This window comes from Cucurbita pepo, chromosome LG03 (assembly GCF_002806865.2).
Source record: "Cucurbita pepo subsp. pepo cultivar mu-cu-16 chromosome LG03, ASM280686v2, whole genome shotgun sequence".
NCBI lineage: Eukaryota > Viridiplantae > Streptophyta > Magnoliopsida > Cucurbitales > Cucurbitaceae > Cucurbita > Cucurbita pepo.
In genome coordinates, this window is record NC_036640.1 from 647,137 (window position 1) to 670,433 (window position 23,297).

The following is a 23,297-nucleotide window of genomic DNA, read 5'->3' on the forward strand; positions in this document are numbered from 1 at the left end:
TCCAACAAGAAGGAACGAAAGAGGAATTCATATGCATTCCACTCGCGCTATAAATATTGTTTTTAATTTTTTATTATTTAAATTTTCATTTTCTTTGCTCGAATGTTCTTCTGTTTAACACTTGGGCTTAGTTAGGCCCATTTCCATACAAAAGTTATCCATCAAAAATGGGCCTGAGCCCACTATCCCAACTAAATGGGCCGACAAACTACGCGGGTTTGCTCTTGGGCTTTCTTCCTCCTTGAAAAAAATTGGCCCAATGTACGATCCACTACTCTTAGGATCTTCTTATCAATATCATACCAAACATTATTTATAATTTTTTAAAACACACATAAAATCACGTTTTTTTTTTAAATAAATTTTCAAATGATTAAATTAAAAGCTTATAATAAAAATGTGAAGGTAAAGCTTAATGAATTTAATATTTAATATGCATGGAAGTGGAACAAAATTTAAATTTTATTAAAAAATTTATCTATTTTTTCGGCACATAAATTGCTATGATAATAATAAATTATAGGGAGGAGAAAGCCATTTAATGGGAACCTCAAAATTATCACTGAAAAAAAAAAAGGAATTTTTTAAATTAAAAAAAGGCAAAAATGAATATGAAAAATTGATCAATAATGTGAAGTTGGTTGATGTCCGTCCATGTTGTGTTTAAATTATTGGCATTAATTATAGTTATTTTATTTTTATTAATGCGTAGGGTACAATAATATAACTTGTATTGGCCAATTACAATAATATATTTTATAAATTAAATGAGAGNAAAAAAAAAAAAAAAAAGACAAAATTTGATTGGTGAATTAAAAGGCAACAAATTATATTTAATTATGATTCATTGAATTTAGAAAGAATATTGATCATAACCTTATGGTTTTGTGACATTAAATATGAATTCCAACAATTTTGTATTTTTATTTCTATAGTTTTAAATGATATTTTGTAGAAATGAGATACAGTTATTAATTTAAGGTTTTAATGGGAAAAAAAAAAAGTTGTTGATAAATATTAAATATGAATTATTGGGGGGCGGGTATTGAAGTTTTTGAAAAAATGGTTGAACCAAACAGCATGCTATTTACTATGTCAAATCCCCATCACATTAAATTTACCTCCCTCGTCCCTTCCCTTCCTCCTCCCTCCAAAACGCTCTATAAATTTATCTCCTCTCTCTTTCTTTTATTACGCCGCCGCCGCCGCCGCCGCCGCTTCCGTCGACAAATCAAGGCTAAGAAAATTGTTGGTGTGTTTCTTGAAAGAAATCGATGTCGATCATTTCCTTGATCACTGGATGGCCGGGGCTCAGCGGCTTCGGATCCGCATCTACGGCGGAGGATGTCACCCAAGGGATCGACGCCACCGGCCTTACAGTCATTGTCACCGGTCACTTCTCTCTCTCTCTCTCTCTCTCTCTCTCTATCCTTCTTTTATTTTATATTATTTTGAAAGGGTTTCTTAAACTTCCATGTTTGTTGGAACTTAAGAAAAGTAGGAAATCTTTGACTTTAAAATTAAAATTTTAAACCTTAAAAATTGAGTTTTTAAATCACAAATTTGTAACCTTGAAAAATTAATTATGATATAAATTTAAATTTTATGAAGCTTTTATTTTAGCGTCTTCCTGTTTACGCGTCTACTAGGGAGGACAAGTAATCTTTCATTCTCAGATCTCACATTATTTATAAGGGTGTAGAAACTTATACCTGAGAGACATGTTTTAAAAACTTGCGAAGCCTGAACAAGAAAGCTCAAAGAAGACCATATTTACTGGCGGTTGGGCTTGAGTTGTTACACCCAGCATATCCTGTGTCTGACTTTAATACTATTTGTAACATTACAAGCCCACTACTAGCAAATATTGTAATGTTTTGTTTCTCTCTCCAATCGAGGTAAGATTTAACAAAATAAATGATAGTTTTGTTGTAGGAGGAGCGAGCGGGATCGGGTTTGAAACGGTACGAGTTTTAGCGATGCGAAAGGCACATGTGATTATAGGGGCAAGAAACGTAGAGGCAGCAAATAAAGCAAAACAACAAATTCTTCAACAAAATCCATCTGCCAAATTGGATGTTCTCAAACTTGACCTTTCATCCATCACTTCCACAACACAATTTGCTCAAAATTTCATTGCTCTCAATCTCCCTCTCAACATTTTAATGTAAAGTCCTTTCTATCCTTTTTATTTAGCCCAAATTATTATTTTAAAAAAAAATTCAAAATTGTCCATTGAACGACAGTCTTAGTGTCGTTCATTCAATCACGTCAATGTTTTGTTCCACATGATACAATATTTGTATTCGAAGAATAATTTTGAAATATTTATAAAAGTTTAAAATAATTTTTTTAAATGTTTAATTTCAGAAACAATGCTGGTGTTATGTTTTGCCCGTTTCAACTGTCTGAAGATGGGATAGAGATGCAGTTTGGCACCAACCATCTTGGTAATATACACATCAAAAATACCTCTAATTTTTATATTTAATTTATATAAACTTAATTAAGACTTTAATTATTTTATTATTTTCCTTAGGTCATTTTCTGTTAACAAACCTTCTTCTTGAGAAAATGAAGAACACTGCAAAAAGCTCAGGAATTGAGGGTAGAATCGTCAATTTATCATCTATAGCTCATGTCCACACTTATGGCCATGGAATTCGCTTCAACAAAATCAATGAAAAGAAGGGGTTTTTTTTTTTTTTTTTTTCTTTTCAAATTTTATATATTTATTTATTTATTTGGATGCGATTATAAGGCTAAGTTATTACTTTGTAGGTATTCCGATAAGAGGGCGTACGGGCAATCTAAGTTAGCCAACATTTTACATATCAAGGAGCTCACTCGTCGATTTCAAGTAATTTTCTTGTACTCAATTTCATTATCGAAATTTATATTAGATAATTGTTTTTGTTAGTAATGAAAATGGTATTAAATAATTAATAAAACAATTAAAAAAATTATTGGTGGTTGTAGGAAGAGGGCATGAACATAACGGCGAACGCGGTGCATCCGGGGTTGATAATGACGCCCCTTATGAGGCATTCTAAGCTTCTAATGCGTACGATATGTCGAATCCCTTTTTTTTTTTCTTTTTGTACTTTGACGATATGTCGTTACTTACCCACCTTCGTTTCTTGATCTCTCTAGGGCTTTTGCGGGTTTTCACCTTCTTTATATGGAAGAATGTCCCTCAGGTACATTAAAGCAATTGTTTCTTCTTCTTATTATATTTCTTATTTTATAATGAAAATTTCTCCAATTTTTTAATTAAAAATTTCTATTTAATGTATTGGTTTGATTATTTTCAAAGATAACTAATATAATATAGTTTTTGGTGTATTTATTTAAAGATAGTAATTAACCTATTTCATTAGAAGCGATATTATAGATGTCTACCATTTTTAAAGAGTTATAAGCCTTGAATGAAAAAATCACCAAGTGTTTGTTTTAGGGCGCATCAACAACATGCTATGTGGCACTCCACCAAAACTTGAAGGGAGTAAGTGGGAAATACTTTTTGGACAATAACGAGAAGCGACCAAGCTCCTATGCTAGAGACGAAGCACTTGCAAAGAAACTTTGGAACTTCAGCGAGGACTTGATCAGTTCAATTTCTAAAGTATGAAAAGAAGCGGCTCCCGAGCTTCAAGTTACATGTCGACGGTATTAAAGTGTGTTTTTTTAAATATAATCGTATTTTTAAATATAATCGTATAATTTCTTGAATATTCATGTTGCATGCTATGTTATCAAAACTATTAAAGGATATTTTGTTCATGCTCTTATGAAACGAAAGTCATTTAGTATTTTAAATTCCATCAAGAGGAATGAGGCAGATTTGTAAGAAGGTCGGGGAAGCGAACCAACAAGCTCAGCTTTGTGGAATGGACCAATCTTTCGTACCACCCCCCTTTACTCTCTTTATAAAAAAAATGTCTATGGGAAGGTTATCTAGACCTATCTTTTTGATCGAGCAACAACTAATGAGGAAGATATGTATTCGCCTTTTCAATCAGTAAAAAAAAAAAAAGAAAGAAGCATCAAGAAGCAACCAAGCACTTCTCTGAAAAATCGGTATTTAAATTTAGCCATCTATCTTGACGACCCTTTTCATACAAAGGTGAATCCGAGTTCTTCGAATTAAGACATGTTTGGAATCTTTGTTTCGCAGCAATAATATAAATGTAGGCACACACATAACTGTGTGTAGACATTACATTAGAATGTTGAAGAGAATGATTTCTCTACCCAAACAGTTAAAGTCACGAAACAAACATATGAAAGGCAGAGAACAGAAAGTATACACACCAGCATTGCGTCCATCGAAATGTATGGACTGAGAAAGAAGACGACCGAAATGGACGCGCTCTGCCAGACCTTCAATTGGGCGAACGCTCCTTCCTGTGAGCCAAAAGACAACACTCATTTGAAGAAACCCAGGATTGAGTGGCTTTTTGTTAAGAAACAATCAACATAATATGAGGAATACAACGGGATGACATTAGATTGTGTGAAATTGTTACATGTGAGAGACTAAAAAATACTCCGATCTTTGGGAAAGCAAGGAAGGATGAATGAGTACCGTGTCATGTTTGAAGAGTATTCCGATCAGAGCATTCAGCTGTGTGTTGAAAACTCCATCACCAATCCCAAGTAAGGCTGATATGAGAAACAGGTATACAGCGCCAAGTGTTTCACTGCTTTCAAGAGTAATGGCTTAGTATTTATTACAAAATAATCCTAAAAGTAAAAGGTTTTCCAATGCTTGCTAACCTCTGTCCCAGTAGAAGCCAAGTAAAAACAATAGCTTGAACAACAGTTCCACCAGATACTAAGAAAGTGATTGATGGGAGCCCAGATGTAAGACGACCAGCAACCAATGAACACTAGAAAGACATCAACAAAAAACACTAAAACCTCACTTTTTCTACTAGCGATAGCTTTGATGAAAGATAAATAGTTGGAAGTGAAGATATGAATGTGCAGGACATGAGTCATGAGCCATGGCCAAAATCATGAGAAAGAGAGAGATTGCCAAAGTATTCAACTAACTTGGACGAACAGCCATTATATATAATCTACCTCTGCAAGCTTAATGCATACTTCTGATGGGAGTGGTAGTAGAAGAAGATTAGGAATACTATTAGTGTAAGATCTCACATCGATTGGAGAGAGGAACGAGTGCTAGCAAGGATGCTGGTCCCCTGGATTGTGAGATCCCACATCAGTTGGAGAGGGAAACGAAGTATTTTTTATGAGGGTGTGGAGACCTCTCCCTAGCAGACACGTTTTAAAAACTTTGAGGGAAAGTCCGAAAGGAAAAATCCAAAGAAGACAATATCTGCTAGTGGTGGGCTTGGACCGTTACAATTAGAATATTAAAGGTATATTTGTAATTAGTTGGGGGAAGGTATTTGGTAATAAACAGAGGGAATGGGGAATGGGGAATGGGGAACGGGGAAGGGGGAAGTTAGACCTTATTTTGGATAATGAATTAGGACTTGAGAGATAGCTCGAGAGTGGAGTGTCCAAGTAGTACCTCCAGACACATGGTTTTTCCGGTAGTTGTTACTCTATATTTCAATTTAGTTTGTTTATCAATTTCCTCCAATCAAATTAGGACTGTAACTAGTTGAAGGAATAAAACAAAAGGAACAAGTAAGCATACTTACAATTGCATCAGAGGCTCCATAAATTGCCATTGCACCACCAACCCCCGACACGCCAAGAGATGGTGTGACGACTTCTTTCGTGAACTTGGCCCTGTGTTTGAAACTCTTGAATGCTTAGTCAGGAAAAACATAGTCTATTGCAACAGAGAGCATGCAATACTTCTACTTTGTTTCAGTAATTACCAAACAAATGCCGCCTGTAGTCCTGAATATGCTATCAGAGGAATGGCCAAGATCATTCTTACGTCAGTCAGCGGAGCAACGACCGACTTTGACAAAGACAATATAGAGGCGCGTAGGCTGGACGAGGACAATGAGGGTTCTTCTTCTTTACTGTCTTCCTTCCTTAAGAAGCACATAAGTGCTATACCTAACGTCACAATGCAAAGGAAGATAATGAACAATATCGTTGTTCCATTGGTTCTTCCACCCTGCAGCATTCACGGTGCAAAAACACACAATTCAATCTATAGAAGCGATCAAAGGTCTCAAACAGCATCACATGATTCAGCAATTGCCTGCTTCGACATCATTATAGTTGTTTTTAACGGGATCGAACGTGCAAACTCTAAAATGGAACTCCTTGAGAAAGTAAATAAAAGGAGAATACATACTGTTTCATTTCTCAGAACAACGAGAGAGATAATATTTCCAATGACCTGCAGAAATTTACCACTTTAAAAAGGTATGAACCTTACTGTTAAGTTGATAACATTTCTTAATGAACCAAAGTTTATAAACTTTAAATCCATGGATTCACCTGGTGACTTGCAAATACTCCCCAAAACTCTCCATTGAAGTTGCCAATGATAGTTCCTTCATGTAAGCCATTGTTTCTCGCATGATTACGTGCAGTTGAAGTGAGATATGTACCCTGAGAAATTCATTATATCACAGATTTGTTCACTGCAATTATTGTGATTATCCATTGCTATAATAGTCTGAAAATATTTACTACATTGCACCTGCCCAACCCATATTATTGAAGCAGCAAAGCCAAGGTAGACAGAAGCAGGAATCATTGTAAACCTGAAAAGAAGTGTTCGGAAAATCATCTCAACTTTTACAATCACCTCAACATTGAGTTACAGTATATTTAAAAGAAGAACTCTCAACCTCACGTTGATTGAGAGTATGAAAAATCTTACCATGTTGGCTTCAAATTTGCAGCTATGAACAACCAATAACCAGTAGTTCCAAGAACCAAAGCGTTCTTAGTCCCCAAAGCTCGAACCACCAACGAAGCCACCAGAGAGAAAAACGTGAAAGATAAATACAATATCCCGAGCGAGGTAGTCCCCAGATCCTCCTCCTGAATGGAAATTCCACGGCCAAACAAAAATACTCGGCTCAAAGCAAACCCCGAAAAAGACCCGTACAAAACATGAACTGATTAAGGTTTCTCGTCCATTTCTTCAACATTCTCCACAAATACCAGAAGAATACAGAACAAACAGAGTGAATAGAAACAGAAACTTACTGTATTAACAGTGCTCTCCAAGTTCTGCGCAGCTCCATAAGCAAGGAAAATTAAGAGAAAAGCAAAGCTCAAAACATGAACATCTCTCGCATGATTCACAGGAGCTCGAATTGGCGCGTTACTAACTAGCAATCGCGCCTCTTCGCCTACAGGATCCGAATGATCCATGTTCTCGGCGTTTCAATCCGATTTGCTCGTAGAAACGCCTTATAAGAAGAACCCAAGCGGATGAGGTCAACCCAGGAGAATTGCCGGCTGAAAGTGAAGACAATCAAAAGGGTTATTGTTTCGATTAAATTAAGCTCGATTGAGCTCGAAATGTTCTGTTTGTTTGATGCGAAAAATCGAATGTGAGATGAGAAGAGCGCTGGCCGATCACGATTTTTGCTTCTGTGAAAATTTTCCCCATTTGGCTCGCCACACGATGGTAGGGCGTTGCGTTGGTGGCCTTATTCGGAATATCTCCCAAGTTCTAAGCTACCTACCGGTCCGGTATCCATCTGATTCTAAAATTTAAACGAGTTGAAAAAAGAAAAGGTAATTTATTGGGTCCTTATTGGTCATTTGGTCCTAAATTTTAAAATAACACTTTTTTTAAAAAAAAAAACTTGAATTTAATTTTTTAATGGGCCTACCAACTTCAAGATTTAAGCCCACTTTTAGTCCTTTCTATTAGTTTTGTATTAATTAATTTGAAGTAACTAAATTAATTATTATTAAACTATCTTTCATTTATTTGTTACAATTAAAATTTTACGCTAAATTAGTAAATTTTTTTGTTCAAATGATTTTTTCTCCTTTGATTTAGCCTTTTATTAACCAGAACATGAATTTATTAAGGAAAAACTAAAACTAAAAAANAAAAAAAAAAAAAAAAAAAAAAAAAAAAAAAAAAAAAAAAAAAAAAAAAAAAAAAAAAAAATCAATATAAAAAGTAGGGCGATTACTTCCAAGCAAATAAATACTTTTCTCAGCTTCTAAAGAAGAACACTAAAAGGAAAATTACACCAATATTTGCTCAAGTACGGATATCCAATCCTCTTGTATATAAATCTGTGGAGCATAGGTAGAACAGCAGCTGGAATCTGATGGCATTCTGCTGCAATATCTCCCTAAAGGATGAAATTGTATATATAGTTGAAAAACTAAGAGGCTTATTTAGCTCGAACTCATACAAAAGACCATTTAGAACATAAATTCAAAACACATTATATACCACAAAACCACGACCAAGACACTCGTTCACCTCGAACTGAAGATATGCAGGGATATTGATACCGTTCACCTGAATTGGCTAATGTAGCATTCAGCCAACTCGGCTTCGAATGACATCAAGCCCCATCTCAGTCGGATCGGTTGCTTGCAGCTCTACCTGAAATCCATCCAGTTCTCTCTTGAATCTATCTTTGGAGCTGGCATAAATCATTTTGCTTCTGACTCTTGAATTATCAGGGGACCTTCAAGCAATGGTGTTTCGTAAGACTGCGGTGGTTGGAAAGATAAACATGAAAGGAATGCAGTAAAGGAGATATCAGCCATACCAAGCAATAAAGAAGATTCTGCTCTTTTGACAGTTCTCTTCGGTCACAAAGTCAAAATCATAGATAGCATAACGACATTCGTCTGCAGGAAGGCTTGCAGCAAAGTCCTCGTAACTTTGTGTTGGCTCGCCAACTTTCTCTACGACAACTTGCTTTTGCTTCTCTTCGATCTTAAACACAATAAAGCGATAGGTTCTTTTTGCTTTGAGCTCCAAAAACTTCAGTTTGCAATCATCATTCACGGCTATTCCCGATGCTGCATTGGCCTATGAAATCCAGAACGAAGCTGTTTAATAAAATTTTGAAGTCCAGAAGAGATGCATACACAAAGAGTTGAAAAGGAAGAACAAAGTTGGAAAATAAAACGTTATTGGTAATACAGCAATACAAACAAAGGCTACAAAGCAAAGCAGTGGGGTGATTGATGTTTAACCCAACACTGGACATGCATAAAATTGGGAACAAGAGAATTTTTCTGATCTAATCAGATTTTTCAAATTTTCAACAATTGTTCTGTTTCTCCCTTGAGAGCCTTATCATAGCCATCAATTTATAGTCATGTTTAGTCAAATCAGTGTTTTAAGAAGCCCACCGAGGCACGCACCAAGACACGCTTAAGCCCCAAGGTCAGCCTTTATGCCTTGCTTCAAAGAAGCCTTTGAAGCAAAGGTTCCCTTAACGAAGCTACTGAGAGTGACTTCCTACTTTTTCTTTTCTAATATTTTAGAGAAAGCAATGCATAAACATTCATACGATCTCAAACAAGAAGCTTATTTTCTTAAAAACCTTTTTATTACACTTTGAGAACCACCAAGTCAAAGTAAGATAACCATGTAACAAGTAAATGGTATGGATTCTCTTCCTCAGCCACGCAAGATAAGAATATGGACAGGATAAGATTTCCCCCCATAAGCTTTTATCCATAGCTTGATAGTTGATATTGATTTCATCCAAACTTAAAACAAAGGAACAAACAAAATATGGATCAGAGGCAGGCATCACAACCTAACAGAGTTTCCCCCTCATTTACAACATGCATAAGAAGATTAATAGCAATTCAAAAGGTTCAAAAGGGGGAACATACAAATATTAACTTGTAATTGCAATCCTTGACAGAAATTTGCAAATGTAACAAAACAAGAAGTGAAAAAATAAAAACGAAGATCGTGATAGATCCACGGCCACTCGATCACTCAAAGTCGACAATAAATCAAAGAACATGACGTTTCGTTTAGTTGAAACAACCACAGAAGAACTCAAATCCGATCTCCTAGGGAACAAAACGCATTCACTCCCCGCCACAGAAACTGCATGCGGATTACGACTTCAAAGTTATATACAAAGATTCAAAGACTCCGCAAATTGCAAGAAACTCCCGATCGCAAGAGTGTAGTTATTTTCAAAGTTGCAAACTAGAAATAGAATCCTACTTTCTCAAAAACCAAACGATCGTCAGACCACGGATAAAAGCAGAAAGTAAGTAAACTTCAGAAGAACTCACCATTTTGAGAGGGGACAGAAGAAGCTCCGATGAAGATGATGAAGAAGGCGGGCTCAGAAATGAGAAAAAAATGTAGACTGGCTTTTATAGTGGTTTTCTTGTTGGGTCCTTTTTCTTATTATTTATTATTTTTTTCTCTGTGTTGGTGCTCGGGAGCAACGCTATCGTGGCGGTGACTTACATTTGACAGCTGGCAGTGAATGATGACCATCCAACCAGCATGCGCCACGTGTCCATGGACGTGGGGCGGTACCTCTGGCTGCGCCGCATCTTCATGTAAGCCGGCTCATTCGGCTTCAATTAACCTTATTAGTTATTATCTTTTATTTCTAATTTAATTTGCCTTGAAATAAAATAAAACCTTTAATCTTAAAATTATAATAAGATTATTGTCATCAAGAAGTTTTCTTCTTCTTCTTCTTTTTTTTTGATAAATTTTATGTTAAATAAAAGGTTTGTCTCTTTGAGTTTCAAATTTTAAAGAATTCATAATTTAATTAGATGTAAATCCAAGTCTACATTTATTAAAATAATACTTATAAGCTTAATTTTAAAATATTAACGAAAAAAATTAATATTTTTATAATATATAATTTCGAGTAAAAAATGTTGCTCCATTCTAGGTCAACTTTATAAATGAATTTTACAAGCCTTTAATTAAAAAAAAAAATGATATTATTAATTTCATTAATAAAATATATTTTGGAACCACATTATGATTTTGTAAATTAATTTTAAATTATTGATATTTTAGTCCATAAAATCACGAGTTTATTATATTTTGGTTTTTAAATTGTGTATTAAATTTAAATAGGTTCTATTGCAATCTCAAAACGTTTAATAATTAAATTTTAATTATTGAGTTTCAAAAAATTATTTTTTATCCGTAATTACATTTATTTTAACTTTACCAAATTAATGATGTAGCTTCAAATATGTGGCATAACATGTCAATATGTTTTAAATCATATAAGTTAGAGACAAAGGTTGGATAAATAATAAATTTAAGATACAAAATCGACCAAATTTTTGAAAGTTCATAATAAAAATATGGAAAGTAAATTAAATTTAAATTTAATTATAATATTTCATAACAAAAGTTTTCCATCTAAATATTTTGGAGATTATACCTTTAGTCTTTTCGAACGAATTTAAACATTTTATTAGAATTTCATTTTAAAATCGTAAATGTATTAATTAGAAAATAATTTTAGAAAAACTATGATAGAGAAATAAAATTTATTTAGATAATATTACACCGATTTTAAATTATTAGCCAATGGTTTAAATTATAAATTTAAATAAAAATGTAAATTGAGCTTTTCCCTAAAAATTAAAAGAAAAAACGATACATTGGGAATAAATAAAAGACAACAAAGCGGACACACGGCGTGCAGCTCGGCGAAGTTGGGCGGCTACGAGTTTCAGTTTCTCGGTTGACATATTTTATTATAATTTAAATATAAAAAATTTAAAAACTTAAAAATGGGATAAAAATAACTCCCAATTCTCTTTCCCGAGATTCCTTCCACTGCGTCGATCCAACGCAATTCTTTCCCTCCTCACCAAAAAAAGAAAATAATAATAATAATAATATTTAATTTTTTTTCAATAATAATAATAAAAAGAAAGAAGCACATCCTTTCCACGCCGTCCATTTTTCCACCATTGGGCATTGCTTGTGTTTGTTGCAAATGCCCACCTTTATTTTGCCTTCCATTTTTTCCCTTTCCTAAAATGCCCTTCAACAATTTTTTATTTTTTCTGTTTGTTTCTTCTCATTTTATAATTATTGTACCACATGAATCCACGTCTCTCTCTATTTAAATATTTGTGCCAAATTACCATATTTTAAACCTTGGAGCCGTCTAAAATAATAATAATAATAATAATAATAATATTTAAAAACCACTTTTTCCAAATTTGGTTTGATTTTCTCTCTGAACTGCATGCATCAAATCAAACTTCTGTGAGTAAGTTGGTGGATTATTTGATTAAATCAAAATTTTAGGGTAAAAATAGAAGCAATTTGATAGCTTTGGAATTTAAATTAAAAATAAATAAAAACCGAACCAGATGAGCTTAGATTTAACACCAAATTTCGACACAACTTCTGTGACTAAGATTACATAAAGGACACCTAATCTAGAAATTACCGAAAAAAAAAAAAAGCAGAAACTAAACCACAGATCCAAAGCTAGACGCGAACTTCATCTTCATCTTCATATTGCGACACGACACAACGACGTCGTTGATCCCTGCTTTTGGTCCGCTAGTTTGTCGGATTCGGAGCTTCATTCGACGCCGCTGGAGCAGGAGGCCTTGGCGCCGCTGGATCAGCGTTGCGACTCTGCTGCGGTGGGCGAGGAAGGTGAGTCGAGTGTGGACCTGCATGTTCAACGGCAGATCCCGGTCCGGTTGCCCGTGGCGGCTCGGAGAGGTAATCCGCTGCAATGAACACGCTCTGCGAAGGCCTCCTCTGGTGCCTGCCCTGTCGCTGCGACATTTTCCGCCGGAGATTTCAGAATTGAGAGTGGATTTGTGAGTAGAGGAGAGCACAGTGAACAGAGATAAATAGTGTGTCGCCGGCGTAACGGTAGAGTTGACTGGTTTTATATAACGTTTACTTTAGTATTTTGTTTCATATTTATCTTCAACCTAATATCAATACTTAAAATATTAAAATCTTTAATTTTTTACCAGAATTTCAAATTCTTATCTAATTACCCAACTATATTTATATTATTCTAATTTATGTTCGTGTGGTAATCACTTGAATTATAATAGTTTAATAAAGATAACACTAAAACCTACGAACTTTTAATTTTTTACGTAATAGATTGTTCCGTTAACTTTAATAAATACGTACCAAAAATGAACTTTAACGGATAGTGACGTATGTAATCTATTATAATATTAGATATTTAATTTGTCTTTAGTTAATACGTCAACCTTATTAATATCGAAATTTTGGAGTATTAGAGCCAGTAACATAGATCTACTCGACACAAATATTTAAAAAATATGAATATATTATAATTTTCGTACCATTTTTTTTATTTAAAATTTTAATTTCTATATGGTAATAAAAAATCATGGTTTCAAATTAAATAAAAAAAAAGCATATATAATTGGTAATACGTATATATATATATTATATTTTTTTTACAAAATGAAAAGTGAAAATTAATTTGTAACCAACGGTCTTTATTTATAAATGGAAGGGTATTTATGGAAAAGACATCGGAACTCCGGCATTTATGGAAACTACCGCCGTGGGAAATTGAAATGGGGAAACTTTCTAACTGCCTCGCGAACGGACGCATGCCACGTTGGGTGGGATGTTTAAATATTAATATCATCAAATTATCTAAAATAACCTTAATTAGGAGACAAATTATAATTATTTTAGCCTAAGAATTTATTCAGCCCAATCAATTAATTCTTAAGTATATAATAAACCTGCCCATGTATAATTATTTGATCCTTTGTAGTTGAGCCCATGATATTTGGGCCTAAATTCAAATGGGCCCAATAAACGTTCACAAAGTAATTCGGCCTTGAGGCTAACCAAACTAAAATCTAGTCCATTGAGCCCAAAGCCCACAATAAAAAAAGAATCAAAATCAGCACAATGACGTGGAATAATCTAACGGCCCAAAATTAAGTTTCTGACACAAAAAAACAACCGCCATGATCTTCAAGTTACACGTCATCAAGCAATAAGGAAGGAAAAGCCCAAAGGCAAAGAAAAATCAATATATTTTTAATTAAGAAAATAAAAAGGCTCATAAAGTTTCTGCTAATAAAGTGGTCCTGATTCTGTAGATGAGACACATCATCACTAGAAGCCTCCACGCAAGTACAATGCTGGCGAGTAATCCTACGTGTTAGTTTCTTATTGGATTAAAAAGTAGACCCCATGGGCTTTTCAAACCGTCATCTCGCTCCTTCTAAAGATCGTGAACCGTCACGAACTTCACTATTTTTGTTGTTGCTTTTAAAATAAATAAATATGTTATTTATTTATTTATTTTTCCGTGGAGCTTATGTCTATCTCGTCCAGAGCTAAATCTTGACCGCGAACCAAAAGCTTTTCCATTTCGTTTTTTTGCCGCCCTGCTCGTCTCTCACGTTTTTCTCTTTCAGGTTTTCGCGGACAAAACCCTAGCCCTAACTAATCCGCTCTTCGTCGTATTCCGATCGATTTTACTCTATACAAACCTGAAATCTGCTGCTGACTGTGCAGATCTCAGATCCGTAGTTGTTGGGAATTCAATCGGAGGCTCTGGTGTTCGCGGCTTGAATTATTTTTAAATTTTTTTTTTTATTCTTGAGTTGTTCTGATCGGATTGTTCCTATTTGGTTTCAAGAAGTGCGTCGAGGTTAGATTTTTTGATTTTACGCGTGAACTCTCTGTTTCTGAATTGATGATAACAGCCGGCGGTTATTCGGAATTAATGGTTTTCTGATACTTTTCACTTGGACGATTTTAGGTTTTATTGAAGTTTAGTACTCGAATTCTCAAGCTCCAAGGAATTTTAGTCTGTTTTTTACGTGAATCTCGATTTTCATTTCCATTCTGCCTGGGCTTTTTGGATGCTGCCGATTGGGTTTGCGGGACTGTTAGCTACTGGCTCTGCAGATTTGGAGGAATATATATTGGATGGGAGAAGAAGCAGCTGGGTTGGCTGCAGTTACAAATGAGCCGTTGGGGAAAGAGAGCGCTCCGAGTACCGAATTGAAGCGGGACCATCAGTGTCTTGATGAAGATACGGAACCCGAGGCTTTTCACAACAAGAAGCAGGCTAAAGAAGTGTCGAATGAAGATGTTCGTTCAGAAGTTTCGAATCCCGTAATTTCTCCGAAAGGGAATCATTTCCAAGATATTACCAGCCAACCTGAGGAGCAAGAAAATACCAACCAAGTTGAGCGTGGGGACCTTACCTCGGCTTGTTCGGGTAATTCAAGCTCGGAGGACATCTCTAGTAATGGAGTTCGTTGCCAGAATGACACGTCTCGAAATGACGTTGATATGTGTGATGTTGATGAGGTCTCTCGGTTTGTGATTGAAATACCCAAGCATGCTAGTTCAACTGGAATTAGAAAAATTACGTTCAAGTTCAGCAAAAAAAAGGACAAAATTGACGCATCCATGTCAGCAGACAAAGTTCGTTCATATGGGAACTTCGACAAGGACTGTAAACCAGAACCTTCACTGGTGGACGATGCTTGTACGGAGACATCTGCACATAGCTGGGAAGGCATTGCTGAGAGCAGCAGGCATCCTTTAGGTTCAAATAAAATGGAATTGAAAATGTCGAAGAAGGTTTTACCAAACAATTACCCGTCGAATGTTAAAAAGCTACTGTCGACTGGTATACTTGACGGAGCTCGAGTCAAGTATATATCTACGACAAGCGAGGTATTTGTTATTTTTTCATACTTCCTAATACTGCTCGGTGCTATTTTCTTCACGGTCTGATTTTTTAATTTTTTTTTTTTTAATTTCAATTTTACTGTTAGATGAAGCTACATGGTATTATAAATGGCGGAGGTTATATGTGCGGATGTTCAATATGCAATTTTACAACTGTAAGTAATAAGCAATTCATTTACATTATTTCCGAACTTCCTTGGAGTGACCATATAATTAAATGACAATTTGGAACAGATCCTCAGTGCTTATGAGTTTGAGCAGCACGCTGGTTTCAAGACTAGACATCCAAATAATCATATATACCTGGAGAATGGGAGGCCAATTTATAGTGTCATACAGGAAATTAAGAGTGCACCTCTTAGCATATTAGATGAAGTGATTAAGGAAGTAGCGGGTTCATGTATTAACGTGGATTCATTTGAGGATTGGAAAGGTATTGATTTTTCTAACAATTCTAGTTCTCTCCTTTCTGGAAGATTCTTGAGGTGCTTGGGGTGGCTTGTTTTGATGTATGATAAAGATTAAAAAAAAAAAAAAATATATATATATATATATATATATATAAATAAATTAAATGCCTTTTAAGTAAATGAGCTAGTTTTTTTTCCATTCAAGCCTAAAAATAATCAAGATTGGAGCTGCTTTGATCTTCTGTTTTGGCATTAACCATTAAGTATGAGACTAATTAATGAATTTCCTTCCTCTAAAAATGAAGGAGTTGGACTCTCTTCTTCTATTGACAATTTTATGTTCTGCAGCAAATTTCCACCAGAACAGTGCAATTATTGAAGTGGAAAATGATGATGTGAAGGTTCCTAAATTGTCACATCCCATTGACAGGTATAAAATAATAAAAGGATTTGTTGTACCCAAGAGGGTAATTCATTCTTCGTTATTTTATGTCTAGCTGGCTGCCACTTATGTGCATCCCCTTCACATTCTTGAATCAAACAATTTCCATTTATGTATTTATGCTATTCTATATATTTTTTTCAGTTGCCAGTGACATAAAATCTATATGCTATAGTGTCTCTATTTGAAGACTTAAAATTGACTAAGCATCAGTCTCTGTTTGATTATAGGGTTTGAGGGGCAAGGAATATTTAAAGAAATTCCGTAAATTTTGGTTAGCTACCTTACCGACCATACCCAAGTAAATACTCTTGAATGGATTAAACATTTTTGTGCTATATTTTTTCTTGACATCAAAGAAGATGTGTGAACCTTTTGCTGTCAGGAACTGCCTCTATTTAGATCCCAAGGCATTTTATCAGCGAGTTAACAGTTTGCTCCTCAGTATTAGTATTGCATTAGAAGCATGAAGCTACGAGCTAGCATTGTTTTTTTGTAACTTTTAACTTTCTAATAATTATTTGATTTTTGAAAATGCTGGCTGCTTTGTGCTCCACTACGTTTTCTTTAAGATATGTCTCGTTTTTGGAATACTCTCGTGCTTTGGTCATGTATTACTTTTCGTTTTATGCCAGGCCAATCCCTAATTTATCCAACCCAGTCATGCAACAGAAGAAAACGGCAGAAAAAGGCACAAAAAGAAGGTTTTTTTCTTATTGCTTATAGCAAGCACATTTTCTATTTAATTTTTCCAAAAGAAATAGTTTATAGCATTCCTTGTCACTGATAGTTTTCCCCTATATTGGCAGGGATAATGATCTCCACAGGCTACTTTTCATGCCAAATGGGCTTCCAGATGGGGCTGAGCTGGCATACTTCGTCAAAGGACAGGTAATTGCCATCTTAGCTGATGTATGCACGTAATGAACCAGTTTGTTGATTGATCTGACATTTTTTTCCTTTTCGTTTTCCCTACTTTGCATAGAGAATACTTGTAGGCTACAAGCAAGGAAATGGCATACTCTGTAGTCACTGTAATCGAGAGGTTAGGTGCTGCAACTTTTATTTGTTGAAGTAATCTCACCCTTCTTTCTCTGTTGATCTCTTTTTCGGTCTATATTTATCTATTTCTTAACCATTTCACAAATTTGAAACAGATCAGCCCTTCACAGTTTGAAGCCCATGCAGGGATGGCTGCCAGACGTCAGCCGTGAGTATGGTGTGAAGTGTTATATTATCTTGGAGTGCTGCTAGATTGTCACACTAAAAAATATGCTATGTGATGCAGCTACCGCCACATTTATACTACAAATGGACTTACGCTTCATGATATAGCCATTTCCTTGGCTAGTGGGCAAAAACTTACCACAGGAGATAGTGATGATATGTGCGCTACATGTGGTAATGGAGGGGATTTGATTTTCTGTGATCGCTGCCCTCGAGCTTTCCATACAGGTGGATTTTCGTCTTTCTTTGTTTGGTGTATCCTTAGATGAAGTCTCATCAGGTTGATTATTCTAAAAGTGTTCTATGTTTGTTCAAAATTGCATCCAAAATTATGTAATATGCCTGCAGTATGGATTTCAGTTTGTCTCCACGGATTGGATTAGCATTATTATTTTACCCCCACTCTAGCCAGTGGCCATGTTCATTTGACTCTCCCCTTGCTAATTTCTTTAAACTATATCTGCTTATTTTCACAATTGGATGCTAGTTCTGCACTCCTAAAGGTTTTTTTTTTTCCAGGCTGCCTGCATCTACAGAATGTTCCTGAAGGAGTTTGGTCTTGCCCAAACTGTAGAGATAAAGTGGGTTCCAATTTGAAGGCTCCTTCCGGAGGTTCTTTGAGTTTTTCAAAACCAATTGTATTTAGGTTGACACGAGTTGTTAAAGCACCTGAATATGAAATTGGTGGTTGTGTTGTTTGCAGGTAATTACTTTTTTTTTCTCCCATCTCTAGATTCTTTTACGATGACTTCTTTTATGAAATTATTTGTTCGAGTTAGTTTGGGAGAATGCCACTGCCACCTTCAAAATTGAGATCTAGGGTAGGGGAACTTGTAAATCACTGCACCATATTTTACTGGATAAATATTAATAATTTTTAAGAACCTGTTCTAGGAATGGATCAAATATATATGTTCCCATTCTTTTAAATATTTGTTTCGCCTTTTTAAAACTTGTATCATGTATGGCATGTTCAAAGTTGACAGAGAAGATAGTTTGACAACTCCACATTCGTCCTTTTCGTCCTTTTTTCATTTATATTTTGTTTAGCTGAAACCCTGATTCAGTAGTTGTTGGATACAGATTTTTTAAGTTTTTTGTTTGTTTGTTTTTTTAATTGTTTATTAATTACTACTTGTGCTTCTTGTAGAGTTAGCAAGTGAAATCTGATGTTATTTTTTTATGAGAAACCTACCTTTTATTGTGAAATTTGATGAAAGAGTGGTCAAGGGCATGCAGGAAAATAAAACATAAAAAACAACAGAAGAAGCCCCAACACTAATCATGTGAAAGGACCCCAATTAAAAAAGTGCTGATAAAATGTAATTGATACTCTTTCATGATAAAACTGAAGCTTTCTTTACTCTTTTTGTTGTTTCTTATGAAAGAAAAAAAGGTCAGATCTCATTATTTCTTAGGTACATGAATTTGTACTATTATTTAACTCTGATACAACTTCTCACAATCTTGTAGGCGACATGATTTCAGTGCCGCTAAATTTGATGATCGAACTGTACTTCTTTGTGATCAAGNTTTTTTTTTTTTTTTTTTTTTTTTTTTTTTTTTTTTTTTTTTTTCCTTTTGCTTTGTTTAATTTGCNAAAGATTTAATATATACATCAGATCTATCTTCAAGTAAATCTCTCCCCAAGCAAATCTGACCATTTTTTTTTTTTTTTTTTTTTTCTTTTTCAGTGTGAAAGAGAATTCCATGTAGGCTGTCTGCGGGATAGTGGATTATGTGATCTGAAGGTATGTTTAAAAGCAATTTCACTACTAATCTTAAATAATATTATGAAGGTACTTAGAGAACCCCAATCTTTCTGTAGGAACTTCCCAAGGACAAGTGGTTCTGCTGTGACGAGTGCAGTAATATCCATGTGGCTTTTCAGAATACAGTTTTGAACGGGGCACAGATCATTCCAGATTCCTTATCAGATTTAATAATTAGGAAGCATGTTGGAAAAGGATTACCAGTTGATGGAGCTCTTAATGATGTTCGGTGGCAAATTTTAAGTGGAAAAAGTCGCTTCCCAGAAGATCTTCCATTTCTTTCGAGGGCAACTGCTATTTTTCGGGTACAGCTCTCCATATTAATCTGATACCCCAGCAATTCTTCTTCTTAACCTTCCATTCAAAATCTAAATCCTTAACTTTACAAATTTAGAAATTTTAAATCCATTCCCTTTTGCAATCCAAACATACGTAACATACAACTATGGGCTTCATAAATTTAAGCTTTTCAAATCTGGGAATCAAACTCCCTTAAATGATTTTTACATTTTTTGAGTTAACTCTTTTGATTTTGATTGAAGTTGTTATTTCTGGAGTTCTAATCACCTCTCTCTCTCTCTCTTTTTTTTTTTCCAACAGGAATGTTTTGATCCTATTGTTGCAAAATCAGGTCGTGATCTGATTCCTGTTATGGTTTATGGGTAAGATAAATGTTATATCTTGTGGCTATTCCAATGTCGTTGGCAAGATAAATATTTGGAGTTTTATCTCTTTTTATTCTTTTTAATTCTACGAACTTCTTTAGGCTAGTTTTCAATTTATAAATTATGGTCTGTTCTCTGGCACATCAGTGTTGTTTGTTTCCTTAAAATGATGGGGTAAAGGCTCTAGAGTCCTGATGAATTCATTCCCTATTGCTCATTAACTGGATTGATGCTTGTCTATTTGTGTTTTTAGATGATTAGATGTTTGATATATAATGACTTACTGCAGGAGAAATATATCTGGGCAAGAGTTTGGAGGAATGTATTGCGTTGTTTTAATTGTGAGGTATGACATTCTAGCTATAGTGCACTACATGTTTTTTTTTTCCTACGCTTATTCCCTCACGTTCTTGTGATCCTTTGCTTCTCAGATCGATAGTTGTATCGGCTGGTCTTCTTAGGATATTTGGTCGTGAAGTTGCTGAGCTTCCTATTGTTGCCACAAGTCGAGAACATCAGGGCAGGGTACGTGCTTAAGGTTCTTATTGAGAAGGTTGTAGTTGATTGTTAAATTGTAGGTTTTCATCTCTACTCTCTTTTGCTCTGGTTGAATCTTTTTTTTGTTTTTGGGGGTGCGCAGGGTTATTTCCAAGTATTGTTTTCCTGTATAGAGCGGCTACTTTCTTCCCTGAATGTGCAAAACCTTGTACTCCCTGCAGCCGAGGATGCTGAATCAATTTGGACTAAGAAATTGGGCTTCAGAAAGATGAGTGAAGAACAAGTAAGCAATATCCCATGATGCTATAGTTGGCTTTTGTGAGCGTACAAAATAATTGACAACTCAATCCATTCCACCTAAACTATGGGTTGGGTTATCAGTTTGTTTCTGTTACTTTTGGCTCACTCCTAACAACTGAGTTTCGCATTAATTGCTTATTGACTCAACTCACAACTCTGTGATTTGATCCAAATTGAAAATTTTGAATTGATCCAAAATATTTGTTTTCTTAGTCCAACATGGTTTTCTGGACAAAATTTACTGGATGATTTGCTATACCCATTTCCGAGTCATTTCTTGTCTCAGTTACCTGCAAATTATCATCCTCTGTTGAAACGTTTCTCTTGTTGTCTGTGATTGGGCAGTTGATGAAGTATATGAGGGAGGTCCAGCTGACGATCTTCAACGGAACATCGATGCTAGAGAAGGTGGTCCAGCAGTCGACGTTGACATGATGATTGGTGCGACGTCTCTATCGAAATAATTCCAAGTTAGGATCCCGTTTGAAGGAAGCAAAGGTTTTAGCTGAAAGTTGGAATTTTATATATTATATTTTTTTATTTCATTCTTTTTTCCCCTTTAAATCCTACATAACGTAGTTGTGATGTATAATTGCTGCGAGTTTTGGTTTGGACTGGCAGCCAAAGGCAACAATCATCTTCTGGGAAGGTTGTTCTGTTTGTACAAACTAGAAATTAGATAATTAACTAATTGGGAAGGAAGGGGGTACCAGTGAAGAAAGGGAAAAAAAAGAAGAAAAAAGAAAAAGAATTTGCATGCTGACATTTTTTTATGCATGCTGGAGACTCTCTCTCTCTGTCCCTGTTTTTGTTTTTTTGTTTTGTTTTTGTATTTTATGGTTAACTAAAATCATATTTCATGTAGTTCGGCTTCCGAAGTGTAAAAAAAATACTAACACAAAGAAAGGGGGAAATACAAGATTGGCTTGCTGTTGCAGAGACATAGGCCCACCAACTTGGAAGTGGATGTTGTATTTGCATTTGCCTGTTGCTCTATCAAGTTCTTCCAGCAGTCTCATCTCTGTTTCTGTATGCATCTAATTTCTCTTCCTCTCCCAAACCCTTTTTAGGACTTATTACAAGTTTTGATCAACCCTGTCTGTATAACACCCTCAGAAATTTTGATCAAATTCTCCTTTTTTTTTCTTCCTGAATAATTGTGGGTTTTCTTTGTAAAATACCCTTTGGTCTCTCTCGAGTTTTAGTTTGATGTTTATGGCTTCTAAATGGTCTTTGGACGGTTAGTTAGAAAATAATGTGGAGGCTTCATGAGTTGGTAAAGATATTAATTTTGTTTTTGAGGTCACTTATTCTCTCTCAGTGTCTCTTCTTCTTCCCTTCTCCCTAGAAATGCTTTGAAGATTAGAGGGTTTTTGAGATAGGAGAGAAGTGGCGGCGGCTGTCAAGGAGGAGGGCCGTGAACGGCAACAGCGAGAGTCGGTAGAAGAAAAGGGGTAGAGGATAAACCACATCGCTAATAAAATCATTATTAAGCTAATATATTTTTCTTCCATAATTAAACATTTTGAAAGTAAACTCTCTACAAAGTGTACTCATGTATTACAAAAATCTAAGCTTAACCATGGGAATGGATTGGAAGACCAAAGACCAAAGTAAGTGGGTTCTTAAAGCCTGCAAACTGTTTGTCTGTTTGTTCATAGCATTTTCTCCATGTTGGCATGTTCTAGAGATTATGGAATAAGAACCTTTCAATTTTCACTTGTCCCATTGACACCCCCACTTATGGCTTAAATTATTGATGCAAAAAATGATATCAAAATGTTAATTTTTTTGATATATCTATCAAATATCGATATTAATGTAATATTGTTTCATCATTCATATCAATGTCAAACCTTTTGATTAATGAATATTATAATATCGTTCATTGTCCCAACTTTCAATTTTAACTCGTAAATAAAGGTTAACCCCTGTTTCAGCTCTCAATTCATATAACTCTTATTTCGATCATGATGATCCATACATCCCTTTGCCATGGTAATTGCTTCTGATTGCATGGTCATGCTTATCCAAATCATGTTGTCCATGACTGCATGTCGGATGTCCCAGTCATGCTTGTCTAAAACGTGTTGTCTATGGTCGCATGCCGTCTAAAACGTGTTGTCTATGGTCGCATGCCGGTTCTAAACCCCTTTTACATGTTTGTCTTAAATAGTCTTTTACTATTTCATGTTGTGTCAATACATGAGTATATGGCCGGTCACCAAAATCATGTCTATAGCCGTCATGACTAAAATGCCCCAAAATGTATTCTAAGAGGATGCAACTAATCGTCAATTCTTTCTACCATGAGTTATATGCTACTTCGGCCGTGATGTTTTT

At 35.1% G+C, this 23,297-nt stretch overlaps 4 protein-coding genes across 9 annotated transcripts; 2 read left to right on the forward strand and 2 right to left on the reverse strand.

The window, feature by feature from the left end:
• Positions 1–1,206: 1,206 nt before the first annotated feature.
• Positions 1,207–3,812, forward strand: LOC111791471 (short-chain dehydrogenase TIC 32, chloroplastic-like). Its single transcript, XM_023672832.1, has 8 exons — positions 1,207–1,392; positions 1,936–2,167; positions 2,371–2,450; positions 2,540–2,693; positions 2,782–2,860; positions 2,980–3,064; positions 3,154–3,200; positions 3,458–3,812. The coding sequence occupies exons 1-8, from the start codon at positions 1,275–1,277 to the stop codon at positions 3,629–3,631; spliced, it is 969 nt and encodes a 322-aa protein (XP_023528600.1). The 5' UTR covers positions 1,207–1,274; the 3' UTR covers positions 3,632–3,812.
• Positions 3,813–4,065: 253 nt separating this feature from the next.
• LOC111791470 (UNC93-like protein 3) lies at positions 4,066–7,650 on the reverse strand. Its single transcript, XM_023672830.1, has 10 exons — positions 7,159–7,650; positions 6,827–6,990; positions 6,644–6,707; positions 6,439–6,552; positions 6,293–6,337; positions 5,862–6,109; positions 5,679–5,769; positions 4,780–4,892; positions 4,589–4,703; positions 4,066–4,407 (listed from the first exon to the last, which is right to left on the reverse strand). Exons 1-10 carry the CDS (start codon positions 7,324–7,326, stop codon positions 4,225–4,227), a joined length of 1,305 nt encoding a protein of 434 aa, XP_023528598.1. The 5' UTR covers positions 7,327–7,650; the 3' UTR covers positions 4,066–4,224.
• A 436-nt stretch (positions 7,651–8,086) lies between these two features.
• Positions 8,087–10,292, reverse strand: LOC111791472 (actin-depolymerizing factor 2-like). Of its 2 annotated transcripts, XM_023672833.1 has the most exons (4): positions 10,201–10,262; positions 9,486–9,654; positions 8,700–8,965; positions 8,087–8,615 (listed from the first exon to the last, which is right to left on the reverse strand). In XM_023672833.1, exons 2-4 carry the CDS (start codon positions 9,621–9,623, stop codon positions 8,465–8,467), a joined length of 555 nt encoding a protein of 184 aa, XP_023528601.1. In that variant the 5' UTR covers positions 9,624–9,654; positions 10,201–10,262; the 3' UTR covers positions 8,087–8,464. The 2 variants fall into 2 exon arrangements, with proteins under 2 accessions (XP_023528601.1, XP_023528602.1); XM_023672834.1 differs by lacking the exon at positions 9,486–9,654 and having other exon boundaries at positions 8,102–8,615; positions 10,201–10,292.
• Positions 10,293–14,234: 3,942 nt separating this feature from the next.
• On the forward strand, positions 14,235–22,543 carry LOC111791469. Of its 5 annotated transcripts, none has more exons than XR_002814656.1 (20): positions 14,237–14,585; positions 14,697–15,625; positions 15,727–15,795; positions 15,875–16,073; positions 16,399–16,480; positions 17,128–17,196; positions 17,302–17,383; positions 17,478–17,566; positions 17,655–17,702; positions 17,781–17,947; positions 18,239–18,422; positions 19,193–19,250; positions 19,414–19,470; positions 19,548–19,796; positions 20,092–20,153; positions 20,446–20,502; positions 20,588–20,681; positions 20,797–20,937; positions 21,300–21,983; positions 22,303–22,543. XR_002814656.1 is itself a non-coding variant. In XM_023672827.1 (20 exons), the coding sequence occupies exons 3-20, from the start codon at positions 14,867–14,869 to the stop codon at positions 21,387–21,389; spliced, it is 2,556 nt and encodes an 851-aa protein (XP_023528595.1). In that variant the 5' UTR covers positions 14,239–14,349; positions 14,450–14,585; positions 14,697–14,866; the 3' UTR covers positions 21,390–22,260. The 5 variants fall into 5 exon arrangements, 3 of the variants coding, with proteins under 3 accessions (XP_023528597.1, XP_023528596.1, XP_023528595.1); XR_002814655.1 differs by lacking the exon at positions 22,303–22,543 and having other exon boundaries at positions 21,300–21,452; positions 21,820–22,260; XM_023672827.1 differs by lacking the exon at positions 22,303–22,543 and having other exon boundaries at positions 14,239–14,349; positions 14,450–14,585; positions 21,300–22,260.
• Positions 22,544–23,297: the final 754 nt, after the last annotated feature.

Excerpts from the sequence above, each read along its gene's own strand:
- LOC111791471 (XM_023672832.1), top strand. The coding sequence starts at position 1,275 with ATGTCGATCATTTCCTTGATCACTGGATGGCCGGGGCTCAGCGGCTTC. Across the intron at positions 2,168-2,370 it reads CTCCCTCTCAACATTTTAAT|AAACAATGCTGGTGTTATGT; the intron begins GTAAAGTCCTTT and ends GTTTAATTTCAG. Across the intron at positions 2,694-2,781 it reads AAAATCAATGAAAAGAAGGG|GTATTCCGATAAGAGGGCGT; the intron begins GTTTTTTTTTTT and ends ATTACTTTGTAG.
- LOC111791470 (XM_023672830.1), bottom strand. The coding sequence starts at position 7,326 with ATGGATCATTCGGATCCTGTAGGCGAAGAGGCGCGATTGCTAGTTAGT. Across the intron at positions 6,708-6,826 it reads GCAAATTTGAAGCCAACATG|GTTTACAATGATTCCTGCTT; the intron begins GTAAGATTTTTC and ends ACTTCTTTTCAG. Across the intron at positions 4,704-4,779 it reads TGGCTTCTACTGGGACAGAG|TGAAACACTTGGCGCTGTAT; the intron begins GTTAGCAAGCAT and ends TCTTGAAAGCAG.
- LOC111791472 (XM_023672833.1), bottom strand. The coding sequence starts at position 9,623 with ATGGATAAAAGCTTATGGGGGGAAATCTTATCCTGTCCATATTCTTAT. Across the intron at positions 8,966-9,485 it reads TCTCAAAGTGTAATAAAAAG|GCCAATGCAGCATCGGGAAT; the intron begins GTTTTTAAGAAA and ends TGGATTTCATAG. Across the intron at positions 8,616-8,699 it reads AGAATCTTCTTTATTGCTTG|GTCCCCTGATAATTCAAGAG; the intron begins GTATGGCTGATA and ends CATTGCTTGAAG.
- LOC111791469 (XM_023672827.1), top strand. The coding sequence starts at position 14,867 with ATGGGAGAAGAAGCAGCTGGGTTGGCTGCAGTTACAAATGAGCCGTTG. Across the intron at positions 17,197-17,301 it reads GAAAAAGGCACAAAAAGAAG|GGATAATGATCTCCACAGGC; the intron begins GTTTTTTTCTTA and ends CTATATTGGCAG. Across the intron at positions 20,682-20,796 it reads GTCGAGAACATCAGGGCAGG|GGTTATTTCCAAGTATTGTT; the intron begins GTACGTGCTTAA and ends GGGGGTGCGCAG.